We start from the raw sequence: 13,489 nt of genomic DNA, 5'->3' as shown, positions 1-13,489 counted from the left end.
AGAGAGAGAGAGAGAGAGAGAGAGAAAGAGAGAGGTGGGGGGGCTATTCTAGAAATTAATATAAATGCTGACTTTTATCCAGTCTTAAAAGTTATTCTCTGGAACACCTTTTCTGCTGTGTTCCTGTGTATTTTTCTTAGTTTTCATCTATCTGGCTGTTTGCGTAGGGATGGGAGGTTCCACTCCTTACTGGTAGGAAAGAAAGAGGTGAACTTCAATCTGGGCATGGTGGTGCACGCCTGTAATCCCAGCTATTCGGGAGGCTGAGGTGGGAGAATTGCTTGAACCCAGGAGACGCTCCAATCTGGGTGACAGAGTGAGACACTGTCTTGGAGAAAAGAAAAAGAAAAGGATTAACCTCAGGAAGAAATGGGGAGTGGGCTTTTCAGAAGAGTGTTGCCTCAATCAGGGAAGAGAGATAAAAGAAAGAAGTGTGAAACTCTCGTGTCTGGAGAAAGCTGGAACAGGGTTCTGAATGATGTTCATTAAAAGAGACTGTGTGCTGGACTCAGGCAAGCTGTGAGAAAGGGACAGGCCTGGGCCACAGAGGAGTGTTGAGATGGACTTTCTTAGGTCTGGGTAGAGCTGGGACTGCTGAGAGCCACCACTGTGGCTGTCCAGCACAAATTATGCATGTCCTCTGCGGCGCTGTCCAGCAGGGCTTTCTGCCATGATTTGAATATCCAATATCTGTGCTCTGTGGTTCAGTGTCCACCAGTCACATGTGTCTGTTGCACACTTGAAAGGTGGCTGGTGAGACTGAAGAACTACCTTTTTTATTTTACTTAATTAAGTTTAAATGTAATAGCTATGTGTGGCTAGTAGCTGCCATACTGGACATCACAGCTCCTTAAATGGAAAATACTGACATGACATGAGCATTTTGAAAGCCTGTACATTTTATATATACATATATTTGAAACTGAAAGAAACTCTGTAATTTTAGAAAAACAATTTAGATTCAATACAGAGACCACAGAAAAGAAGAAGAAAATAAGCACTCACGAAAACACCTCCTCAGAGGTAACTTACTGGTGCTTTGGCATATAACCTTCTAAATTGTCTTCCATGTTTATGTCATAGGTAGCCAGCTGGCTGTCAGATGCATAGCCTGAAATCATCCAGCAAAGGATAAGACACGTTAGCAGGAGAGAGTGCTGAGTTTGGCCTAGAAGAGATTATGGAGTTCTTAGTGATTTGCCATGGTTGTTTCTCTTTTGGGTTCTAGGTCATCAACCCCATGGGATGGGATGCTTTTGGACTGCCTGCTGAAAATGCCGCGATCGAGAGGAATCTGCATCCAGAAAGCTGGACGCAAAGGTAAGTGTTTTCAGGCATATTCAAACTCTTGCATACAGAAACCTTAAAAAAAATTTTTTTAGCCTGTGCATAAAAAATAGCACAGCAAACAACACTGCAGCATACCAAGAGATAAATAGGGTTGCATATATTGTTATTTGTCTTTTAACACATTGTACTCTTATCTAAGAAATATTCAGAGGGTTTTGGATATTTATTCATGTGTTCATTTTGATGCTTTGTTATTTACAGTTATTTTCCTTGAGTATTTACATTCGGTAGGAAAAAGAAGAGGGTTGCATTTGTTAAATTTCTATAATGCTTCTGGTCTTCAAGATTGTAGTTTTACCATATCCAAATACTACATTATAATTTCCTCTGAAAATTCAGTTTATTTTTTGCCTTCACCATTCAGAAGTAAGAGGAACTTAGGCATTCCATGTAGAAATATAGGGCCACTGTATTCTGGGTGTGGCTTTCTCCAAGGCGGACGCACTCCAAATCCCACCCAAGCCTCAGCCTTCACTACACATGGGCCAGTGGTGCTCATTTCTCTCCCTCCTGCCAAGGTCCTGAGGGCCTCACCCTAGAACTTTGCGGAATCCTCTGGGCCCACTGTATCAGCTCATTTCACAAAGGCCTGGGGACCCTTCCCCATGTCACCCCTTAGAGACATGGAAGGGCAGTTCCAGGGCCTGTGCCCAGCCTGACCTCTCTGTTCTAGCTTATGCAAGGATACACTGTAAAAACATCTACTGTACTTCCGTTCATACTATGTTATCCAGGTCTCTTTTTTCCTTCCTAACTGCTAGTTTCTACTTTTCTAGTAATGTTTAATTCTAGATTAATGGGAGTGATTTTTTTAAAATGGAGGAAATGATTCAAATAAAATGGATCAAGCATGGTTTATGTTTGATATAAGCTAGACCAGGAGTTGGCAAACTATGGCCTGTGGTCTAAATCTGGCCCTACTGGTTTCTGTAAATCAAGTTTTATTGGAACACAGTCAAATCCATTTGTATTGACCATGTCTGCTTTCGTGAGACACTGGCAGAGCTGAGTACTTGTGATAGAGACTGATTGGCTCACGAAGCTGAAAGCATTCATCATTTGGCCCTTTTAAAGTTTGCCAGCCACTTTACTAGAGAATAGTGGTAAGATGATGGCCCCTGAGCCAGGCTAGCTAGGTGCAAATTCTGCCTTCCCTTCTTGCCAGCAGATCACCATGAGCAAATTACTTAACTTCTCTGTGCTTCAGTTTACTTATCTGTAGAAGAGGGATAGTCATAGTTCCTATCCCATGTGATTGGATAAAGATTAAGCATTCTTCTGCAAAACGCTTAGCATAGGGCCTTCGATTAAATAAGCTGTCATTGGCTAATCAGATATTATACAGAGGACCTTTTCATGGCTTTTCATATTTTTAGTCTGCTAGAAACTAAAAGAGGATGCAGTAGAAATGAATTAGTCCTTCCTCTTTAAAAAAAAGAAGGAAAGAGAAAAGGATTGATTTATTTCATGTTATATGTTGGTTTACCCATTTGTTTCCCTATTTCTAAATTGTGGATAGTTTTAGGTTTTAGGATTTAGATTTTGATTAACAAAGCAATATGTGGTTTATTTTGGATTCCCACAATTTATACATTAAGGCTTTTGTTTTCAGACACTTTTAAACTTATAAATGCTTGGCTTAAATAATATGGCTTAAGTGCTTGCTGAATGTTGACATGTGGGTGGGCCAGCAGTGCACATCTCAAAGGGGTTGCTTATTTGAATAGCCAGGGGAAGGGGCAGTCCTCAAGGCCAAAGACCATTATAGTTTCTGGTGGATTCTGTATGTGTCCAAATAATGGGTGTCTTCTAATCTGTTGGTATTTTTTGCTGATTCTTAGTGGTTAATTTTTCTGCCAGGGTAAAGCAGCATTTAAAGCCCATTTGAATAATTTAGATTTTTTTCAGTTTCCCTTTACGTTCTCAAAGTGTAGTTTGTGTATGGCTTTAATCCCCCCTCTAAAAAGCAAACGTTTTCCCCGTTGTTTCACAGTAATATTAAACACATGAGGAAACAGCTTGATCGACTGGGCCTTTGCTTCAGCTGGGATAGGGTAAGTCGACTCTTTTTCCTGAAAGGTCGTCATTTTAAGGAAGGTCCTGATGGCATGGAGCACTCTTCTTCCTCTTTGAGTTGGGAGAAGGTAAGGGTGGGAGGCAGGAAGCAGTAGGGAAGGATTAGCATTCGTCAAAAAAGCATCCTGAGTGGATAATTTGCTTTCAAACAAGTAATTTTCTGTGGGATTAAACTGAGAGTTAAACATCATATTTAACTTGAGAGTTGGCTATGATTTCTGTGTGGCAAACGCTTTGCACAAGGATTTCTCTAGTTCTCAGCAGTAGTTTTAAAAGACTATTGGAATCTATGTTACAGTGATTAGATATCAACCCATCTGGTCCTTGAGGTGATTAGACATTGACCATTTATTTACCTTTTGTTCCAAGTTCAGAGTGAGGCTCATAACAACCCATAGTTATTTTGTCACATACAACCTTTTGGTGTTAGATACTTTCAAACTGTGCATTAAATCAGCGGAAAATTCCAGACCCACGAGGAGTTCATGGAAAACCACCTGGCCGTTTGGAACACTCATGTGTTGCAAACACATTGTGAACTGGGCCCTTCGAAGCTCCAAAGGCCCACCCTTAGGCATTGAAGAATCATCTGTTGGGTAAGATGGACTGTTGCTTGTCTCTTCCACAAAGGGCCCCTTCCAATGCCACAGTCCCTCTTAGCATCCCATTTACTCCACAAAGTGATTGGGGTTTTCATTGCTGGGCCTGTCAAGTTTATATCCTTTTCCTTATGAGAAGCAGGGGAACAAATCCAATGAGAGCTCTTCATCCCTCCCCCAGTAATTTCTTAAATGATTGAAATGTGATGAGTATAGTGAAAAAGCACAAAAGTCAAACATATTTGAATAAGCCCTGAATTATTATTTCCTCATGCCAGAGTCAAGTTGTTGGGGTGCCAATAGGGAATCACTCATAGAGAATGAAATACAGTCACAGGCAGAGAGCTGTGTATTAGCCAGAGCTCTTTCAGGTTGAGAGTGTAGACTGCTCGAGGGCAAAGGTGGACTTAATAACTCTCTAGAATGATAACTAGCCTAGTCCTGCACGGGAATATCAACTAGAAATGACTTAGAAGTTGTTAGATTATTTTCCTAATCATCACAGAGGATTAGAAAATACAGAAGAATTTAAAGAACATAATGTGGCTAATTTAACATTTCGGTATGGTTCCTTGCAGTCTTTTTTTCTGGGATTATAAACATTTATGTAATTTACTTTTATAAAATTCAAATCAATATGCATATATTTTTTGTCTTGAACATTTTTATATCTCAACCATTTGAAAATGACTTCTTTTATAGCTGAGCAGTTTTTTGTTTTATGAATATATCATAGGTATTTAAGCTATCTCTTATTATTATACATTTAGATAGATTCTAGTGATTCTTTATTATAAATGCAAATTCTCAATCCTTGTGCAAATCCAAAGTCCAGAAAGCTCTGAAAACTGAAAGATTTTTCATAATTTATTTGACTGTAAAACCTGAACTGAACTGATATTTATCTCACTTTAAATGAATATTCATATATTTTACTGTAGGAATAGTAAAATTACCAAGTAATATCCCAGACCTAGTTATGTAAATGCACTATTTCCTTTTAATTTCCAAAAGAGTCTTAATTCTGAAGCACATTTGGCTGATAACATTTCAGATAAGGAATTTTGAACCTCTATTGCAATGATGTAGGTATATATCACCACTTTTACTACCATTGTCTGATAGTTGCTGAACACTTACCATGGACCAAGTACCAAGTAGGTATGACCTTATTAACTCTTTGGATTCCTAGAGAGCTCTAAAAGGCAGGTACTTTTATTGACGTCATTTTATTGCTGGTCACCCAACTTATGAGTGCCATGCTCCTTCCCCATACTTAAGGCAGAAATCTTAGTGTAGATGATCCTGGACTTACAATGGGGTTATCCTAAATTGAATAAGCCCATCCTAAACTGAAAATACTGTATGCATGTAATACATCTAACCATCACAGCTTCACCTAGCCTACCTTAAATGTGCTCAGAACACTTACATTAACCTACATTTGGGCAAAATCATCTGACAACGCAGTCCCTTGAAAGTATTGGTTGTTTACCCTCATGATTGTGTGACCAACTGGGAGCCGAGGCTCAGTGCTGCTGCCCAGAATCTCAAAAAAATTGTTAAGACAAACCATCCTAAGTTAGGAACCATCTATACACATATTTCATTATTTCCTTAAAATAAATTCTCAGCCAGTCGCAGTGGCTCACGCCTGTAATCCCAGCACTTTGGGAGGCTGAGGCAGGCAGATCACAAGGTCAAAGAGTTGGAGACCATCCTGGCCACCATGGTGAAACCCCGTCTCTACTAAAAACACAAAAATTAGCAGGGTGTGGTGGTGCATATCTGTAGTCCCAGCTATTCGGGAAGCTGAGGCAGGAGAATCGCTTGAACCCAGGAAGCAGAGGTTGCAGTGAACCAAGATGGCACCACTGCACTCCAGCCTGTTTACAGAATGAGACTGTCTCAAGAAAAAAAAAAAGAGTTCTCAAAAAAGTCAAAAACAGGTTGGTATTTATTGCCAAATTATCCTCCATAAAGGCTATACAAATTTACTCTCTCAAGTTATACAATTATTTTCATTTGTATTTCCTCTGTTATGAGTGATTGTGAGGCTTTTTTTCATGTGTTTAATGAATGTTTGAATTTGAACGGGGTATATATGTGAATGGTCTAAGCATGTCTTTTCTCATATAGGTAGGAGGTATTTGTCCTTTTTTTTAAAGATTTTCGTTACAAATATTTTTCCTCAGTCTGTTGTCACCTGCGTTGCATTTTGTTTATGTGGGATATATTAGCATACAGATATGTACTTAGATCTTCTTTGAGATAGGATATAACATATTTTCTTCTTGATCTGTTGTGTTTTAATTTTTACACTTAACTGGAATTATTTTAGTATATGAGATAAGACAAAGAATTACTACTTTTTCTAATTTTTCAAACAATCTTTTCTCTCTTTGTTGATTTAAAAGGCTAACTTTATAGTAGACCAAGTTATTTCATCCTATTATTATACACCAAGTTCTGTTTGTATTCCTTTGATCCATTTGTTATTTCATGACTAAAGTATTTTTAATGACAATAGCTTTATAATTGCTTTTACTACTTGGCAACAGATGTTTTCGCTCATTGTCTGATATTAGCAGTGCCATCTCCACTCTGTTTGTTTTGCTGATACGTTTGTCCATTTAAAAAACAACAACAACAACTTTTAGCCTTTATTTGTTGACTTCTATTGGTACATCATTTATAGATAACAATTAATTTTAAAAATTAAAAGATGGGCAAATATATGGGGGAAACCTTCTTTGGGCCAACTTGGAGTCTTTGTGTTTAATAGGAAAGTGAAAAGCTGTTTGTATTTATTTTTATAACTGCTACTGATTTTCTAATTAAACTTTTAAAAACATAGTTTAAGTATTCTTTTTTTTTTATGATGTCTTGCCTTTCAAATTTGTTTTCTTTTATCTATAGAGACTTGAAAGATATCAATTCTGTTATTTGATCTGCTAAAAGATAGCTTTAAGAATTTTTAAAAAATATTTTGTATTAATATAAAAAAACAGTATATTTCTCTTGATCGGCATGTAAGATCAGAAAAGTAGCAGATAATTAACATTTTCCATTTTCTAAATCTATTTTCGGGGTTTTTTTTGTTGTTGTTTGTTTTTATGGGGGTATATCCTGAGATTTTAGGCCTAATTTACTATTTTGTTGTTGGTTTTTGTTTTTGTTTTTTAGACAGAGTCTCACTCTGTCACCCAAGTCTGGAGTGCAGTGATGTGATCTCAGCTCATTGTAACCTCTGCCTCCCAAGTTCAAGCGATTCTTGTGCCTCAGCCTCCCCGGTAGCTGGGATTATAGACGTACGCCACCACACCCGGCTAATTTTTGTGTTGTTGAAGAGACAGGGTTTCACCCATGTTGTCCAGGCTGGTCTCAAAAACCTAGCCTCAAGTGATCCACTGTGACTGATTGATTTACTGTTGAATTACAATTTTACTGATCATGTATCATTTCTTAACCATTATATTTGATATTTGCCTCCAGTTTTACGATCATATTCATAGCAATTATTTAAATTTTAATGCTCTTTAATTTCAGAGCTTATCAGAAGACCTTTTAAAGGACAACTAACTGTTCATTTAAAATTTTTTCATTTGTGAAAATTTTTTAAATTTTGTTTTAACTCTTGGTTTGGTGTGATCTTTGCCCAGGTATCAAACGTTGCTTTCACAACTGAGAATGACTGCTGCTTTCACCTACAAATAGCAACTTACTGGGATATAGAATTCTTCATTCATTATCTTTTTTCTTTCATCTCTCTGTAGCAGACCTTTATCTATTGTCTTTTTTTAAAATATAGGCTCATAAGAATTTGCCAGGATAGTACAGAGAGAGCTTGTGTGCTCTTTACCCAGCTTTGCCCAGTGATAACATTTTACGTAACTGTAATATAATATCAAAACCAGGAAGCTGCCTTCGGTACAATACTATTATTAATAAGTAGAGTGCAAGTCTTATTCAGATTTAGATGTAATCATTTGTGTCTGTGTGTGTGTGTATAGTAGTATAAGTCCTCCTTAAATTACAATGAGATTATATCACGATAAACGCATTGTAAGTTGAAAATACATTTAATACACATAACTTAGTGAATATCATAGTTTGGTCTAGCCTACCTTAAATATGCTCAGAACACCTATATTAGCCTACAGTTGGGCAAAGTCATCTAACACAAAGCCTGTTTTGTAATAAAGTGTTGAATATATCATGTAATTTATTGATGTTCTATTGAATGTATATCACTTCCACACTATTATAAAGTCAAAATATAGGTCTAGCCATTGTACATCAAGGACTATCAGTAGTAGCAGCAGCAGCAGCAGTAACAGCAGAAGTAGTAGTTATTCTATATGATTTAATTGTATGTATAGATTTATGTAACCACTACCACCTGATCTGTTGTATTTTGATGGAGAAGTCTGAGGCCAGCCAGAATTGTCTCTGTACATGTAGTAATCTTTCCATCTCTTTAATTTTTTTTTTTTTTTTTTGGAGATGAAATCTTGCTCTGTAGCCCAGGCTAGAGTGCAGTGGCATGATCTTGGCTTACTGCAACCTCCACCTCCTGGGATTCAAGCAATTCTCTTGCCTCAGCCTCCTGAGTAGCTGAGATTACAGGTACCTGCTACCACGCCTGGATAATTTTTGTATTTTTAGTAGAGATGGGGTTTCATCTTGGCCAGGCTGGTCTCAAGCTCCTGACCCCATGATTCACCTGCCTTGGCCTCCCAAAATGCTGGGATTACAGGCATGAGCCACCGTGCCTGGCTCCATCTCTATTTCTGTGCTTGTTTTTGGATTCTTTTTTTCCTTTGCCCTTGCCATTTTTCCATTTTTCATCAGAGTGTATCTCAGTGTCAGCCTGTTTGCTTTAATTGTGCCTGGTTCTCAGTGACCACTTTTGATTTACAGTTGTAAGTCTTTCATTGTGACAATTTTATAGGAGCCCTTTCTCAAGAACACTGTATACTCATTTCATTGCCTTCCATTGTTATCACCATCTCTCTCATGATTTTGTTCTCCTTGTTCTTCTCTAGGTTCTGGAAGAACTTTTCATGTTTGCTTTTTATGCCACTGATTCTATAGAATCAATGTGGTTTTTTAAGGTTTGTAGTACAGATATTAATTTGCGTTTTTAGATTTATTATTTTTCCTTATGTCATTCGGTTCCCCTTTTTTTTTTTCTGAATCCTCTTGGCCAGATGCTCTTTTTTCCTTCTGTTTTTCTATCTTATTTATCTTCATAGACCTTATATGCTCAGAAAGTTTCCTGAATACTAGGAGACGACCTTGAAGACTTATTTTTGTTTCCTGTAATAAATCTTTTTTACAGCTTTGGGATGCTGTGTTCTTGTTTGTTTTGGAACCTATTTGTAGCCACCCGCAGATTTTCCCTCATTTCCTGATTGAGGGGGACTGGTGTATCAATTTGGAGCTTTATCAGCCTGAGGGAGTGGAGTAGAAACTGCCCTCTAAGGCCACTGTTCACTGAAACAGACTCAGAATGTGACCTCACACTCTTCCCTGCAAGCCGTTCACACGCAGACTCTTCCACAGCTCTGCAGAGTGTGGTTATCATCTGCAGAGCTGCAGAAGAGTTTGCATGTGAATGGAAGTGGTCAGCAGCAGAGCTACATCAGAGCCATACTCTATCGGAATTTTGACTGGGATAGGCTTTTGGTGACTTAACGCCCTTCCAAGTTTGCCCATCAATGGCTCATAGCCTGCATGAAGTAGTGTGGACATTGAGGGGTTCATGGTATTCCCCACCATCAGCATGTATATCTTTGCTTCTGTTTCTCTCTTTCTCTCCATCATGTAATTTCATCTGTAAAGAATCTGGCTCATATCAATGAATACACAATATACAGCAGTATGTAGCTTTTAAGATGAAGGCTCTTGTCTGTCTGGTTTGCTTGCTTTCATGTAATCACAATTCCATCATCACACCTAAAACAGTTAATGATAATGCCTTAAGATCACGGAATCTCAGTTCGCAAATTTCTCTGGTTATCTTATAAGTCTTTTTTTGTTGTTTTTTTTAATATTGTGGGTTTGATTGCCTGCACTTCTGCTGGCATTTGTTTTAGCCTTCTCCTCCCACCCCCACGGTGTTACAGTAGTTTAGGAGCAGTGCTCTGTTTCCATCCAAAACATGTAGACTCCGAATCATTTCTGCCTCTGTTTATTTTAAAAGACAGCACGATCTGTATGATTACAAAGTGAAAATTATTACTTCAAGGCCCTTACTACCTTGACACCTTTTTACGTAGAGGACTGGACCTCTGATAGGAAGGCTTGAACTACAAGAAATAACGCAGCCTCCAGAATAATAGAAAGACATTGTTTTATATCTTAAAAGAATGTAAAGAATAGCTTAAAACAAAAAGAACTTAAGGGCAAGTGAATGCATGAAAACACGGTGGGGAAGACTCCCTTTTTGAGAGCTTGGAGCTGTGGTTGCCTTGACAACGTGTCACAGGCACCCGAAGTGTTTGACTTGCCCAGTCCTCTTCCTGGTGCTCACAGAGGTGAGGCAATTTGTCTGGCAGATCTCTGGCTCTGGATTACTTGTTCTCCCTCAGAGTCAGAAAATTAACCTTTTCCTGAAGGTTTTTCCTTTGGTTAGGAGGGGGAAGGCACTGAAATGATTTGGCAGCTTACCTATTTACAAGATGGTTGGTGCTAACACGTAAGGGGTAGTATAGTCCGTCACCTTAAGGCTGGGGACCATATCTCATTAATAGATGGTACACTCACAGTTGACCTCATGGGGAGCTGAGCCTGCTCTGTGCTTGCCAGTCTAAAACATGTGAGGTGTCTTTTTCATTGCTTCAGCCAGGGCAGTGTTCTCACAGTCTTCAGCCTTAACTAAAGAGGGATGTCTCCTGGGGCTGCCCAGCAAATGTGGCTATTCAAGGAAGTTGTTTCTTTTGTCCGCAGTCCCAACTGGTGGTCATGAGCCCAGTCATGTTGTCCCTATCAAGGATGTACACTCTGGCTAATGGAATAGAATTTCCCAATGTAATGCTTGTTGAGTGCTTTCAGGAGACAGGGTCTTGGCTCATCTTGGAGACTTCAGTTTTGGTGATGGATCTGGCTATTAACACTTGGTGGGCATGATCTGTTGCCCCTCTGAGCCTCAGCTTCTTGCCAAGGGAACGCTTCTTGTCATAAGATTAGGTTACTCTTTAAATGTCTTAGAAAATAAGGGTCCAAAATCTCTCTCTTCATGACTGAATCAGGCCTCCAGATCAGTCTTGTGTACATCAACCAGATACAACATTTGATAGAATGGGAGACTACAGTTATACAGATACAGTGGGTTTTAAGTGCATCGGGAGCATTATTTAAAAGGTCTTGAAGATGAGGTTGTTATTCCATGAAAATAACGAGGATTATTTTTACATGTACTTATAGCCATGGTTCTCAAACTTTGGCAAGCATCGGAATCACCAAGAGGGCTTGTTAAAGCACAGATGTCTGGCCCCATCCCATCTTCAGAGTTTCTGAATGGGTAGGTCTGTGATTTTGTTTTTCTGTTCAGCAAACACAATCTTAGGAATGACTATGCTCCCAAACCTTATTAGGTAGGAATCAAAATACAGGCCCACCATCAGTTCTTTCTGACATATGTAGAATATGAACAAATGATAAAAACAAATTTTGGAAAAACTATGTAATGTTTTGCAAATACAAGACTTACTTTTAGTAACTTCCTTTTACTGTGAAATACTAGACATATATAGATAGACGAGCATAAAACATGTATGTATAACTTAATACATTATTGTAATGTTTAGCTACTACGTAGATTAAGAAACAAAACATCTCCTTGCACCCAGAGGCTCAACATGTGTCCTCCTCCAGTCACAACTCTGTCTCTCCTCTCTAAAGGTAACCACAATTCTGATATTTATGATCATTACTGCCTTGTTTTCTTTTATTTATTTATTTATTTATTTATTTATTTAGAAATAGAGTTTTGCTCTCGTTGCCCAGGCTGGAGTGTAATGGTGCAATCTTGGCTTTCTGCCACCGCTGCCTTCTGATATTTATGATCATTACTGCCTTGTTTTCTTTTATTTATTTATTTATTTATTTATTTTGAGATAGAGTTTTGCTCTCGTTGCCCAGGCTGGAGTGTAATGGTGCAATCTTGGCTTTCTGCCACCGCTGCCTCCCAGGTTCCAGCGATTATTCTTCCTCAGCCTCCCAAGTAGCTGGGCAGGTACACGCAGCCACACCCAGCTAATTTTGTATTTTTAGTACAAATGGGATTTTACCATGTTGGCCAGGCTGGTCTCGAACTCCTGACCTCAAGTGATCCACCCACCTCAGCCCTCCAAAGTGCTGGGATTACAGGTGAGCCACTGTGCCCAACCACTGTCTTGTTTTCAATGTAGTTTTACCACTACATATGTGTTTGGAGTTTTTTGGTTCTTCTTCCAGGTGATTTTTAAATTATGGTAATGTTCACATAACATAAAATATACTATCTTAACCACGTTTGAGTGTTTAGTTCAATGCTATTAAGTACATTCACATTGTTGTGCAACCGTGACCACTATTCAGCTCCATAACTCCTTACCTACATGTGGTTTTTAAGGTTATATCAATGGAATAACATAGTATGTATTCTTTGGTGTCTAGCTTTAACTCAACACTTTTTACCCTCTATTTTTTTTTATCATAACAATAAAAATTTTCAAACAGAGAGATTGGAAGACTAGTACAATGAACATTCACATGCCTTTCACCTAGATTTAATAATTGTTGCCATATTCACTTTATCCCTTTTTATTTATACGTGTGTGTGTGTGTGTGTGTGTGTGTGTGTGTATTTCCCTCGAATTATTTGAGTGTATCTTGCAGACGTCATGGCTGTTTATCCCTAAGTACTTCAGTATTCCTGTTTAAGTAAGTAGGAAGTTTTCTTACACAACCACAATACCATTTTGAAAACTAAGAAAATTAACAGTAATGTTATAACATTACTTGTAATCCAGTTTATATGTGAATTTCCCACTTGCCCCAAGAATGTCTTTTATCGTTGTTTTTTACTCTAGATAAGTCCCCTTATAGTTTTCTATCATATAACATATCATAAATGATCACAAACTTAGCATCTTGAAACAACATCAACGTATTATCTGACAGTTTCTGTAGGTCAGAAGTTTGGGTGAGCTTGGTAGGGTCTTACCAGGCCAAAGTCAGGGTGTTGGTAGACCTGTGTTCCTCACTGGATTCTTTGGGGAAAAGCCCACTTCCGAGATCATTTAGGTTGTTGGTTGAGTTCATCTCCTTGATGACTGTAGGACAGGTCCCTGTTTCCATGCTGGTCGCCAGCCAGGGATTGGTCTTTGCTTCTAGAGGCTGCTTGCATTTCCTCTCAAGCCTTCCACATGGCCCCACCAGCAATGCATTCCCTATCATGCGTCAGATCTCTCCGA

At 38.5% G+C, this 13,489-nt stretch overlaps 1 protein-coding gene across 1 annotated transcript in view; it reads left to right on the top strand.

The window, feature by feature from the left end:
* Positions 1-13,489, top strand: part of LARS2 (leucyl-tRNA synthetase 2, mitochondrial) — a 161,736-nt gene that overhangs the window by 25,785 nt on the left and 122,462 nt on the right. Inside the window, exons 4-5 of the mRNA XM_017521971.2 lie at positions 1,229-1,320; positions 3,344-3,404. Of these exons, the coding sequence (XP_017377460.1) occupies positions 1,229-1,320; positions 3,344-3,404 (153 nt within the window). The remainder of the gene's footprint in view (positions 1-1,228; positions 1,321-3,343; positions 3,405-13,489) is intronic.

Source organism: Cebus imitator, unplaced genomic scaffold (genome assembly GCF_001604975.1).
Source record: "Cebus imitator isolate Cc_AM_T3 unplaced genomic scaffold, Cebus_imitator-1.0 Scaffold0, whole genome shotgun sequence".
Taxonomy (NCBI): Eukaryota; Metazoa; Chordata; class Mammalia; order Primates; family Cebidae; genus Cebus; species Cebus imitator.
Note: the sequence above shows the minus strand (reverse complement) of the source record. Positions and strands in the feature narration are given on the sequence as shown.